The sequence below is a fragment of the Piliocolobus tephrosceles genome, chromosome 2 (assembly GCF_002776525.5).
Source record: "Piliocolobus tephrosceles isolate RC106 chromosome 2, ASM277652v3, whole genome shotgun sequence".
NCBI lineage: Eukaryota > Metazoa > Chordata > Mammalia > Primates > Cercopithecidae > Piliocolobus > Piliocolobus tephrosceles.
The window spans coordinates 164168330-164181737 of NC_045435.1; the positions used below are offsets into that span (position 1 = coordinate 164168330).

At 47.7% G+C, this 13408-nt stretch overlaps 1 protein-coding gene across 1 annotated transcript in view; it reads left to right on the plus strand.

The window, feature by feature from the left end:
• The first annotated feature begins 828 nt into the window (after positions 1-828).
• Positions 829-13408, plus strand: part of GRK7 (G protein-coupled receptor kinase 7) — a 41067-nt gene continuing 28487 nt past the window's right edge. Inside the window, exons 1-2 of the mRNA XM_023192132.1 lie at positions 829-1612; positions 3116-3553. Of these exons, the coding sequence (XP_023047900.1) occupies positions 1001-1612; positions 3116-3553 (1050 nt within the window). The 5' untranslated portion in view covers positions 829-1000. The remainder of the gene's footprint in view (positions 1613-3115; positions 3554-13408) is intronic.

Consider the following 13408-nt stretch of genomic DNA (forward strand, 5'->3'; position numbering starts at 1 on the left):
TCATCCGTTGAGGGAAGCTTCCTCGCTTGGTGGGGCGCATGGGCAAAGATGTCAAGGGGCCACGTCTGAAACTTCACTGCTCTTGATCTCCTCGCGAAGGCTCCTCAGCATTCAGAGTCTGCTCGTTAGATTGTACCCTTGGAACAGTCGCGACCGCATGCCGGGAGTGACGTGCTTTCTGTCTTTGGGATCATGGAAAATTCTTGTCTCATTCAGAGCCCGGACACTCCAGGCCAACTCCCTTCATTTCAGGAATATGGCTTTTTCTGCTTATACTGCTTCATGGTACGTTTTGGGTGAAGATGGCCCCCTCTTTTAACCCAAGGTACTCCAGGTCACAGACTCCTCAGAGCTAAGAAGGCTGGAGGATTTTTGCAAGCTATTCAGGGTGCATCTGCACTGGCCAACACTGGAGTCCTTAGGGCCTCTGGGAACACATCTCGGGACTCAAAGCTCAAAACATCCCCTCTAACCTGCTCTTCACGTCAGGCTGCTAGACCCTGGGAGGAAACTGCTCCAACTTCTCACAGTTCCTCTGCCTGACCTGCTATTCCTAGGAGTTTACAAAGCTTGAGCCTGGTAGGAAACAAGTAAAATTAGAAACAGATTAAACTACTGCATCAGCAACAAATTAGATGACAACAGTATGATCACTTCCTTGGAACAGGGTTCTAGCTAGATATTCAGGGTACAGGGCTATGTGGAGAAGGACGCTAAGATGAAGGGGCCAGTGGGGGAGGTGGCCCCAGCAGGTGTCCCAGCAGCTTTTGCCTTGGCAGGTGGGAGCATGACCTGTCGTGTGCAGTTCCCGGCGGGCTATACATAGCCAGTCAAAGCTTCTTACAAGAGAAACCTCTTTCACACCCTCCATGGGTCCTACCCGCAGGCCACAGGGCTCACTGTAAATCCCCTGGACGTTGTCTCACCCGGGGAAGGGAAAGCAGCCAGCAGCCCTCCAGTCCTCTTGTGCTTTCCCTGGGAGTGTGCCCCGTGCTCAGCCATGGTGGACATGGGGGCCCTGGACAACCTGATCGCCAACACAGCCTACCTGCAGGCCCGGAAGACTTCGGACTGCGACAGCAAGGAGCTGCAGCGGCGGCGGCGCAGCCTGGCCCTGCCCGGGCTGCAGGGCTGCACAGAGCTCCGCCAGAAGCTGTCCCCGAACTTCCACAACCTGTGTGAGCAGCAGCCCATTGGTCGCCGCCTCTTCCGTGACTTCCTAGCCACTGTGCCCACGTTCCGTGAGGCAGCGACCTTCCTAGAGGATGTGCAGAACTGGGAGCTGGCCGAGGAGGGACCTACCAAGGACAGCACGCTGCAGGGGCTGGTGGCCGCTTGTGCGAGTGGCCCTGCCCCAGGGAACCCACACCCCTTCTTCAGCCAGGCTGTGGCCACCAAGTGCCAAGCAGCCACCACCGAGGAAGAGCGAGTGGCCGCAGTGACACTGGCCAAGTCTGAGGCCATGGCCTTCTTGCAAGAGCAGCCCTTTAAGGATTTCCTGACCAGCCCCTTCTATGACAAGTTTTTGCAGTGGAAACTCTTTGAGATGCAACCAGTGTCAGACAAGTACTTCACTGAGTTCAGAGTGCTGGGGAAAGGTGGTTTTGGGGAGGTAAGTGTTGCCCAGTAGCCAGGCTAGAAGGTGAAACAGAGAGCATGAAAGGGTGTAATGTTGCCTTTCTTTTTTTTAATCTCATTACTTAGAACTAATTTCAGGACCACATGTGGAGGATTTCTAGCCCCATCTCCCCAGCCCCCTTCCTTGTAGCCATGGTGTGAAATAAAACACAAATGGCATGAGAGAGACAAGCAAAATGTAGACTTGGCCGAGACTCTGTCATGGGTCTCCATCAGGAACGTGCTGAGATGCCCGGACACTTCGGAGAATGATAGCAATGTGTGACAGAAGATCTGCATTTCCCCTAAATTGTGATTATGAAGGTACTGTGAGAAAAATGGATATTTAAGAAAACACTCTAACTAGCTGGGTGTGGTAGCATGCCTGTAATCCCAGCTACTCGGGAGGCTGAGGCAGGACAATCACTTGAGCCCGGGAGGTGGAGGTTGCAGCGAGCCGAGATCATGCCACTGCACTCCAGACTGGGCAACAGAGTGAGACGCTCCCTCAAAAAAAAAAAAAAAAAAAAAGAAAAAGAAAGAAAGAAAGAGGAAAGAAAGAAAGAAAACACTCATCTTGAAGTAAGGTTGAGAACCTGTTTTGTACCACTGTTGTGCCCAGCTTTCTGTTTTTAAGTAATAAAAAAATTTCAGATAAAATTTGCTTGATATAAAACTAACCATTAACCATTTTAAAATGTACAGTGCAGTGGCACTTTGCACATATGCAATGTTGGGTAACCAACACCTCAATCTAGATCCAAGACACTCTCATCACCTCTGTGCCCATTAACAGTGCCTCCCCATCCCTCTCCTCCTCCAGCCCTGGCAACCACTAGTCTGCTTTCTGTCTCTAGGGATTTGCCTATTCTGGATGTTTCACACAATAGGTGACCTTTTGTGTCCGGCTTCTTTCACTCATTAGACTGTTTTGGGGGTTCATTCACACTGTAGCATGTGTCAGTACTCCATTCCTTTTTATGGCTGCATAATATTCCACTGTATGGATATACTACATTTCATGTAGCCATTCATCTGTCGATGGACATTTGGGGTGTTTTCTCCATTTGGCTATTGCGTGTGGTGCTGCTATTCACACACAAGTATTTGTTTGAATACTTGTTTTCAATTCTCTTGGATTTATGCCCAGGAGTGGAATTCATAGGTCATATGGTGATACTATGTTTAAGTTTTTAAGGAGCCACCAAACATTCCACATTTTTTATTCCCACCAGCAATGCTTAAAGGTTTCAGTTTCTCCACATCCTTGCCAACACTTGATATTTTCCTGTATTTTTTTATGAAGGTCTGCCTAGTGAGGTGAAGGAGTATTTCACCGTAGTCCCCACTTTTTCTTGAGAACACTTCTTATTTACAGCTTCTCCTTTCTCCAATGCCTGATATCTTTCCACCCACCTCCTCCTTTATCATCTTCTCTCTACCTCTCTCCAGTATCATCTACTTCTACCTCTTTCTCTTCTTCTCTTTCTCCTTTAAGGTATGTGCCGTCCAGGTGAAAAACACTGGGAAGATGTATGCCTGTAAGAAACTGGACAAGAAACGGCTGAAGAAGAAAGGTGGAGAGAAGATGGCTCTCTTGGAAAAGGAAATCTTGGAGAAGGTCAGCAGCCCTTTCATTGTCTCTCTGGCCTATGCCTTTGAGAGCAAGACCCATCTCTGCCTTGTCATGAGCCTGATGAATGGGGGTGACCTCAAGTTCCACATCTACAACGTGGGCACACGTGGCCTGGACATGAGCCGGGTGATCTTTTACTCAGCCCAGATAGCCTGTGGGATGCTGCACCTCCATGAACTCGGCATCGTCTACCGGGACATGAAGCCTGAGAATGTGCTTCTGGATGACCTCGGCAACTGCAGGTTATCTGACCTGGGGCTGGCTGTGCAGATGAAGGGTGACAAGCCCATCACCCAGAGGGTGAGTGACTCTCTACCTGCACCAAGTGCAGGGCACAGAGTTGGAAAAGAGGGGAGAGGGCTTTTCTATTCCCAGGGCAAATAGAGCCTTGGACTTAATTCTTTTGGTTTTTTTTCCTAAAGCGCTTATGTTGTCATCTTGCCTTAAGAGGAGTGGTATAAGAGGATTGGCTTCATTGGCTATTTGGGGGCTACTTTGCTGTCCTCTCACGGGGGATGGGAGAGCCTCCTTTGTGAGTTGGGGATGGCCTGTGCTTTCATGATGAGATGGAAAGAGCTGAATCCATAGTCAGGGTCCGGGTGTGTCCCATCAATAACCACCTCTGTGGTGCTGTGTTCCTGAGCCAACAGAGCCTTGGTTTCCTTTTCTGGAAAATGAAGGGGTTGGACTCTAAAATTCCATGATCTTAGGAGGTAAACTTTAATCAGATAAGAAAAAGAATGATCTGGCTGGGTGTCATGGCTCACGCCTGTAATCCCAGCACTTTGGGGAGGCCGAGGTGGGTGGATCTCCTGTGGTCAGGAGTTTGAGACCAGCCTGGCCAATGTGGTGAAACCCCATCTCTAGTAAAAATACAAAAATCAGCTGGGCGTGGTGACAGGTTCCTGTAATCCCAGTTACTCGGGAGGTTGAGGCAGGAGAATTGCTTGAACCCGGGAGGCTGAGGTTGCAGTGAGCCGAGATCACACCACTGCATTCCAGCCTGCTCAACAGAGCAAGACTCTGCCTCAAAAAAAAAAAAAAAAAAAAAAAAAAAGAAAGAAAGAAAGACAAAGCAAAAGAAAGAAAGAAGGAAAAAGAATGACCCTCTCACACCTAGAACATTAAAAGAAAAATATCTCCTTTCCTCTTTGGTGTGGAATTGGCAAATGTTTTGCATTGGATGAAGATGAAATTTAAATGAAAATATATAGAAGAAAACAAAGGCAACTGATATTTATTTTAATCAGTTTGGTTCAAAGTGACTTGCTGAAAATTCTTGGGTTAAAAAGGGAATTATAATTAAGCGATTATGTTAGGTGAACCATGGAGAATCTCTGGAATTCCAACATCTTTACCTCTGAGGCTCTGTGCACAAAGGTGGGAGATTCCACAGCAAGACAAGGGCTCAAACCTGGCTCTTAAATGCTTACTTAAAACCTTATTTTTGTACAGTTTTCAGCCTACAGGGCCCCAAGGAAATGAGAAAAATCATGGCAAGTTTGAGAAACTGCTGTGGTGATTTTATGTAGCTGTGAGGGAAGGGATGTTGACAAGACTGAAGGGCTGGGCTTCCACAGGCGCTGGAATGCCTTCACGTAGGGGAAGACAGGATCTTGAAGGGTTAATTTAAGAAGGGAAATGACATGATTCGATTTCTGTCTTAAAAAGACCAATGCAGCAACAATTTGGAAGGTAGATGGTATAGGTAGGGAAGTTAGTTAGGAGGCTAAGGTAGTGAGTGGCCCAGGCAAGAGATAATGGGGGTCTGTACAGGACAGTGGGATGAAAGAAGTGGGAGCAAATTGGAGCTTTTGGAAAGAGATCTGATGGAACTTCAGGAGTGGCTGGGTATGGGGGTGAGGGGAAGGTGAGGGTCTCTAGCGCCAGTGGCCAGAAGGAAGAGCAGATTTGTGGGCAAGCTGGGGAGTTAACTTGTGATTATGTTGTCTATGAGGTTCCTGTAGAAGGGGCAGGCAGAAATGTTCACTGGGCATTTAGACCTATAGGCCTGGTGCTGTGGAGGAAGACCTGGGAGAGACATGGAGATTTGAAGTCACCATGGTTTGGGAAGCAGAGGGCACTGCTGAGTCACTGGGAAAGAGTAGGGGAAGAAGACCAGAAACAGATGCTGAAAAACACCAACATGTAGGGGATACAGAAGAAAAGAGGCCCTGAAGAGGTTTAAGAAGTAGGAGGAAAGGCAGGAGTGATACAGTCACAGGAGCTGTCTCAGTTAGAGATGGGTTTCAGGGGCATGTCCTAGAAAACACAAATAACAGCAGATTAAACAAGACAGAGGTTTGTTTGTCTTATGTAACAGGGTGTGGAAATAAGCACTTGCCAGCATTAGTTCAGCAGCTGCAGGATAATGGGATCTGCATCTTTATAATTCTAGTCTTTTCCATGTGTTGCAGGATGGCTGCTGTAGCCCCAGCCGTCAGGGCCCTGTTCCACAGAGGAGAAAGGAGGAAGGGTCAGGAGTCAATGGACATGCATGCAGCAGTTGAGGGTGGCCCCCTTTAGGAGCTTTCCTGGAAGCTCCATCCAACAAGCTTTCGCTTAGATATCACTGGCTGGGACTGTGATCTGGCCACTCCCTAGCTGCAGGGGAAGCTGATAAATGACATTTGTGAAATTTTTTGGTTAAAAGGGGAATTATAATTAAGCGATTATAATTACTGAATTATATCTGGGCTGAGTAGAAGATCACCCGGCTCATGTCCAGGCCGTGTGTGCCTACGTTGTAGATGTGGAACTTGGGGCAGGGGTGAAGGAGGGGGTTCTAGTTAGTAAGGATGAAGAAAGGCTGGATATTGAGCAGGTAACTAGCAGCCTCTGCCACAGGAGCCAGAGAAGAGGATTTCAGGGAGGAGGGTGTGGTAAGTGCTGCAAAGAGGTAACACCACCTGTGGGATTTGGCAATCAGGAAATCAGTGTCAGGGAAAGGTGAGGTCTCAACGCAGACTGTGGAGGTTGGATTGATCTTGAAGTAGGTAATGAGACTCTGGCAAGGGGAGACTGGTCCCTAGACGGGGACACAGTGGGGGAAGTGGAGTTTTGAGATGGGGAGGGCAGAGCAGGTTTAGATGGTGAGGCAAAAGCCAGCAGAGAAGGTGTTGATCCTGTGGGAAGGAAAGACAGTAGACAATGGCAGAGAATGGGGAGGAGCTGAAATAACACTGTCTCCTCCGTGGCGGGAAGGGGGAGCAGGCCAGGGAGATGACAGAATGTTTGCCTTCTTGGGACATTCCTGTGAACACAGGAACGCGGTGAATCATGGATCCATGTCCGCCTAGGCTGGAGAAAACTGAAGTGCAGCACTTCACAGTTTGGCACTTGTGTTGTCCATTGTGCCAAGCAGGAGCATTCCTTCTGAGTCGCCCATGGACATGTATCACATTAATGGTTGCTATATCTCGACCTCGCTGGAGGCTTAGGGGACACATAGAGTTTTGGCTCACTCCAGCCTCCCTTCTCAGTCTCCTCAGGCTCTGTTCATGGGCCATGGCCATTTGGAAGGACAGCTCCTTCTGTGGCTCCTGGGTGCAGCTCTCCGGCTCGTCTGGAACTTGCAGGAAGCTTTCTGTGCCTCCCCAGTGCTGTCCACTACCAGGAACGTATTTAGTAGAGAGGTTCACTGCCTACAGACCTTTGGCCCTTTTACCTCTGTGTCCCTCTCTGTCCACACTTCAGGGTTTAGGCCACTTGCCTCATCCAAGTTTTATGCCCCAGTTTCCGGGCCTGCCACGGAAGCCCAGGGGACCATCAGGAAGGGTGAGGGGAGAGAGATGGAGAGCAAGATTGGAAGTCATAAAAAACAAAGAGAGGAGAAAGGAAGGCCTCCTTCCTTCACTGTTTACCCTTCTACACAGCTAAGTAAACCCCCTTAGTTTCCTATTTATTGCAGCTCCCACACATATAATTGGGCTCACAAGTAGATTGTAAGGTCATTATATTCACAACATTTCACAGAAAGAAAAGACAGATAACATAGTTACAGGGCTTCTGTAACACATTCAGTTGTGATGTCAAGATACTATGTTATAGAACTACTGTGAACATTAATTCTGTGGTTTGAATGAGTCCTCAAAATTTGATGGGTTGGAAACTTAATCTCCAGTGTGGCAGTATTGGAGAGGTGGGGCCTTAAGAGGTGAGTGGATCATGAGGGCTCTGCAGTTGTGAATAGATGAGTGGATTAACGGGTTATCACAGGAGTGGAATTGGTAGCTTTATAAGAAGAGAAAGAAAGACCTGAGCTAGCACATCAGCACCCTCAGCCCCATACGATGCCCTGAGCCATCTCAGTACTCCTCAGAGAGTTCCCACCAGCAAGAAGGCTCTCACCCTCTCACCAGACATGGCCCCTCAACCTTCCTTTCCTTTTAAAATACTTTCCTTATAAAATACTCAGTCTCAGATGCGCTGTTATAAGTAACAGAAAACAGGTTTAAGACCGAAGAGGTAACAAGGAAAAATCACCCTGATGATGGAGGTTGAACTCTAATTGAGTCTAAGCGGTTCTTCCAGAAAAGTTAAGGCATTGTGGCTTTGGAAATTTGGCTAGTTTCTTCTCATTCAGAGACTCATGTAGTCTTGTATAAGTTGGGATTTCTTTCTGCTAAATATAACAGAATACCAGATTTTGGTATAGATTTGGCAGTTCAGCAATCTCACGGACAAGACCTCTGTTAAAAATCTCCTGGCTTGGGCTGGGTATGGTGGCTCAGGCCTGTAATCCCAGCATTTTGAGCCCAAGAGGACAAGACCAGTCCATAGTGAGAACCCCATCTCTTAAAATTTTTTTTGTTTTGTTTTAGGCTGGTCATGGTGGCTCACACCTGTAATCCCAGCACTTTGGGAGGCCAAGGCAGGTGGATCCGCTGAGGTCAGGAGTTTGAGACCAGCCTGGCCAACATATTGAAACCCTGTCTCTACTAAAAATGCAAAAATTAGCCGGGCATGGTGGTGGGCGCCTGTAATCCCAGCTGCTTGGGAGGCTGAGGTGGGAGAATCATTTGAACGCAGGAGGTGAAGGTTGCAGTGAGTCAAGATCATACCACTGCACTCCAGCCTGGATGAAAGAGAAAGGGTCTGTCTCAAAAAAAAAAAAAAAAAAAAAAGTTTTGTTTTAAACTTATCCAGGTGTGGTGATGCATGCCTGTGGTCCCAGCTTCTTGGGAGGCCAAGGTGGGAGGATTGCTTGAGCTCAGGAGTTCAAGGCTTCAGTGAGCTATGATCATGCCACTGCACTTCAGCCTGGGTGACATAACAATACCCTGTTTCAAAAAAAAAAAAAATCTCTTGGCCTTTTCCTCCTTGTCACAAGTGGCTGTTGCAACTCCAAACATTGAGTCTACATTCCAGGAGAAGAGAAAAGAGGAGAAAAGAACAATATCCACAGATATCTGCTTATAGCCCATTAGCCAGGACCATGTCACATGTTCACCTCTAGCAGCAAAGGAGGCTGAAAAATATAGTATTTCATTTTCCAGTCTCTGTTTTGGGGGATATTAAAGGAGAGGGGGAGTGAGATTAGGTGCTGGGTAAGCTGAGAGCGTCTGCCACACCAGGCCCCAGGAAAAAAATATTGATGAGGATTAGGAAATCAAATTCAGTTTCATTACTTGCACAGACACTGGGACTAGAGAATGATTGTGCCAATGGTGTGGTAGACAGAATTCTAAGATGGCCCCCCCCATCAATGACCCTTGCTTGCCCTTGTATAATCCTCTCCCCTTGAGTGTAGACAAGACCCGTGAGTATGATGAGATATCATTGCCATGGTTGTGTTATGTTACAGGGCAAAAGGGACTTCAGAGTTTTAATTACAGTTACTAGTGGCCGGGCATGTTGGCTCACGCCTGTAATCCCAGCACTTTGGGAGGCCAAGGCAGGTGGATCATGATGTCACGAGATCAAGACCATCCTGGCTAACACGGTGAAACGTGATCTCTACTAACAATACAAAAAATTAGCTGGGTGTGGTGGCGGGTGCCTGTAGTCCCAGCTACTTGGGAAGCTGAGGAAGGAGAATTGCTTGAACCCGTGAGGCAGAGGTTGCAGTGAGCCAAGATCACGCCACTGCCCTCCAGCCAGGGTGACAGAGTGAGACGCTCAGAAAAAAAAAAAAAAAAAAAAAGGTTACTACTTAGTTGACTTTGAGTTCATCAAAAGGGAAATTATCCAGGTGGGCCTGACCTCATCACACCAGTCCTTTCAATATGGGTATAGAGGCTAGAGACAGCAGAAGTCAGAACCGTAAAGCACAGAGGGCCTCCGTGCACCCTGCTGGCTTTGAAGATGGAGGAGCAAGGTATGCAGGTGGACTGCAGGCACTCAGAGCTGCCTCTCCCTGACAGCCAGCAAGGAAACAGAGGCCTCCTTTCCTCAGCCATAGTGAACGGAATTCTGCCATCACTATGTACGCTTGGAAGAGGACCATGGGCTGCAGATCAGAATGTAGCCTGACCAACATCTCCATTTTATGTGCCAGAACTTCTGACCTACGGAAATGCAAGCTAATAAATGAACTGTTTTAAGCTACTAAGTTCGTGGTAATTTGTTACACATCAGTAGAAAACTCATACAAATAGTTAATAAAGGAAGGTAGCCAGGGAAATATTGTAGGGTAGCATCAAAATTAATGGAGAAGGGCCGGGCGCTGTGGCTGATGCCTATAATCCCCGCACTTTGGGAGGCTGAGGCGGGTGGATCACCTGAGGTCGGGAGCTCGAGACCAGCCTGGCCAACATGGCAAAACCCCATCTCTACTAAAAATACAAAAATTAGCCAGGTATGATGGCAGGTGCCTGTAATCCCACCTACTCACGTGGCTGAGGCAGGAGAATTGCTTTAACCTGGGAGGCAGATGTTGCAGTAAGCTGAGATTGTGCCACTGCACTCCAGCCTTGGCAACAGAGTGAGACTCTGCCTAAAAAAAAAAAAAAAAAAAAAAAAAAAAAAAAAATTAATGGAGAAGATATCCAGGGGCTGGACATTGTTGGAGGGATAATGTATTCCTTTCTCACAGGGATCAGAATACCTACCACGAGTCAGGTGCTGTGACTCACACCTGTAATTCTAACACTTTGAGAGGCAAAGGTGGGAGGATCACTTGAGGCCAGGAGTTTGAGACCAGTCTAGGCAACATAGCAAGACCTTGTCTCTTAAAAAAAAAAAAAATTACCTGGACATGATGGTATGCACCTGTAATCCCAGCTACTCAGGAGGCTGAGGCAGGAGGATTGCTTGAGCCTGGGAGTTTGAGGCTGCAGGCAGCCGTGATCACACCACTGCACTCCAGCCTGAGTGACGGAGCAAGACCTTGTCTCTAAAAACAAAACAAAACAAAAAATAATGCCTACTGCTTATTTTAATAGAACTGAAGGCTGTAATTGAATTTAGAACTCTGGACATGATTCTTCCAAGTGGGTAGCTCTTCCCTGGGTATGAGCTGTGCCTCCCTGGGGGACACAGGTCCTTTCTCACCACTGAAGGACACTCGGTGAAGTACTTTGATGTTGTTCTATAGGCAGCAGGGAGCCATTGAAGGTTTGTGAACAAGAAAGTGCCAGGACCAGAGGAAGACGATTCTGACACTATTTAAAATGAAAAAGAAAGACACTAGGGCTGGAGAGAAACGGGAACCTGCAAAGAGCTACTGTAAAAATCCGCACATGAGGTAATGCGGGCCTGAGGCTGGATCCTGGGCTCTAAGAGCTCAGTTCCGTGGCCTCTTACCTGGGCTCCATCAAGATCCAGACCTTTACATGCTTCTCTTAAAATGGATCTGTCCTCAGTGGAGGGCTAGGGGACACAGAACCGCTCCTAGAACACAGTGACTTCTGCCCTGTGGGGTCTCGTGGAAGCTGGTAGCTGGGTAGTGACTCCAGGAGGTGCTTCAAGGGTGGAAAGGAGCAGGTTTGAGAAAGACTGAGGCAGACTTGTGAGGAAAGGCAGGGGCTGAAGAGCATTGGCCCGAGGCTGAAACCTGAGTTCTTGTCCCAGCTTCATCACTCATTCACCATGCCTGCCCTCTCAAGTGGGCCTTAAGACGTCTCTGCAATTGCTACCACTTTTGAGTCTATGAGATAGTCTTTGAATCATCTGGAGGAAAGAAGTTTGCTGGTTTGAGACAGTTTCATTCTGTCGCCCAGGCTGGAGTGCAGTGGCGTGATCTCAGCTCACTGAAACATCCACCTCTCAGGTTCAAGCACTACCACGCCCGGCTGAGGTTCCAGCGCCACCACACCTGGCTAATTTTTATATTTTTAGTAGAGATGGGATTTCACCATGTTGGCCAAGCTAGTCTTGAACTCCTGGCCTCATGTGATCCACTTGCCTCAGCTTCCCAAAGTACTGGGATTGCAGGTGTCAGCCACTGCACCTGGCCTAGGAGGAAGGAAATTTTAAACTCAAAAGATTAACAGATAGAGTAGGTTACTGTGATTACTGGACTATCAATCAGAGTTCTTATGGGACAGAACTATGTTACTTAAGAGAAATGAAATGAACAGTTTACATAACCAGGAAGCCCTGGCCTGATCCAGGTGTCTGAGCAGTGTCCCTGGGAGTCCCTGTCTGTTTCCCAGCTTCGCTCTTCTCTGTGTTGCCCTCACTGTCAGGCAGGTACTCCCTGCACGGGAGCCACAGACGCTTCATACACTTCCTACCAACTGAGCGACTCCCACAGAGGGAAAACATTTCTTTATGAATAGTTCCTTCACAGTTCCCAGAAAGGGCGCTCACTGGACAAGTGGGGTCACATGTCCAACCACAACCAATCCCATTGGCCGAGACTAGGTCACTGCCTGTCCTAGGAGCCAGAGGAAGGTCTGTCCCACGTAGATCTCCTGGATCAAGAGCAGAAGAATGTGTTCTTCACAGGAAAATCACAATGCAATAAATGAGGACTGGATGCCAAATGGCCAAAAAAAAACCAAACACAAAACAGTGGAGGCCCCTAATAACTGCTGTTACCTCAATGGTTTGAAAAGTTTAGAACCTTTCTGACCCCTTAATCACAGGATGATGGGACCTGAGAGTTCCAAGTAGGTAACTCTTTTCTACATATAAGCTGAGACTCTTGGAACCCTTTACAAAAAGATTCTGAGTGAGGTACTATTCTTAGCTCCATTGTACAGTTGGGAAATTGAAACCCAAAGTCACAGTACTAGTATGTGATACGATTTCAGGCACATAAGATTTAAAAGCACTCATAGTTTTGACTCCACCTTATTGAGTTCATGCACATGGCAACACATAGCCTTATGTTTTTTTGTTTGAGACAGAGTCTCGCTTTGTAGCCCAGGCTGGAGTGCAGTGGCACAATCTCAGCTCACTGCAACCTTTGTCTCCCAGGTTCGAGCGATCCTCCTGCCTCAGCCTACCCAGTAGCTGGGATTACAAGCCTGTGCTACCATGCCCAGCTGATTTTTTGTATTTGTAGTAGAGACGGGGTTTCACCTAGTTAGCCAGGATGGTCTTCATCTTCTGACCTCATGATCCGCATGCCTCGGCCTCCCAAAGTGCTGGGATTACAGGTGTGAGCCACCGTGCCCGGCCAGCATTATGGTTTTTAATGCTATAAAACGCTTTTCACTTAGTAAGACTCAGACAGAATAAGTGCATGTGATGACATTAGCATATCTTCCCAGTCTGGTCTGATGTGGACACCAACCACAAGCCTAACTGAACCTCTGAGAAAGGAAGACTTCAGAAAAGGATCAGCCCCAGCCTGACCTACACAGGGAATGATGGCCATTAATATTTCAGAGCCAGCTTCTTACCCATAGGTGCAGTACAATTAAACATGTTCCAGCCACTGTCTACGTGCACTTTTTAATTTTTATTTATTTATTTTTTTGCGATGGAGTCTTGCTCTGTTGCCTAGGCTGGAGTGCAGTGGTGCGATCTCAGCTCACTGCGACCTCTGCCTCCAGGGTTCAAGCGATTCTCATGCCTCAGCCTCCTGAGTAGCTGTCATTACAGGCACCTACCACCACACTCCACTAATTTGTGTATTTTTAGTAGAGTTGAGTTTTCACCATGTTGGCCAGGCTGGTCTGGAACTCCTTACCTCAGGTGATCTGCCCACCTCGGCCTCTCAAAGTGCTGGGATTACAGGTGTGAGCCACCGCACCCAGTCAA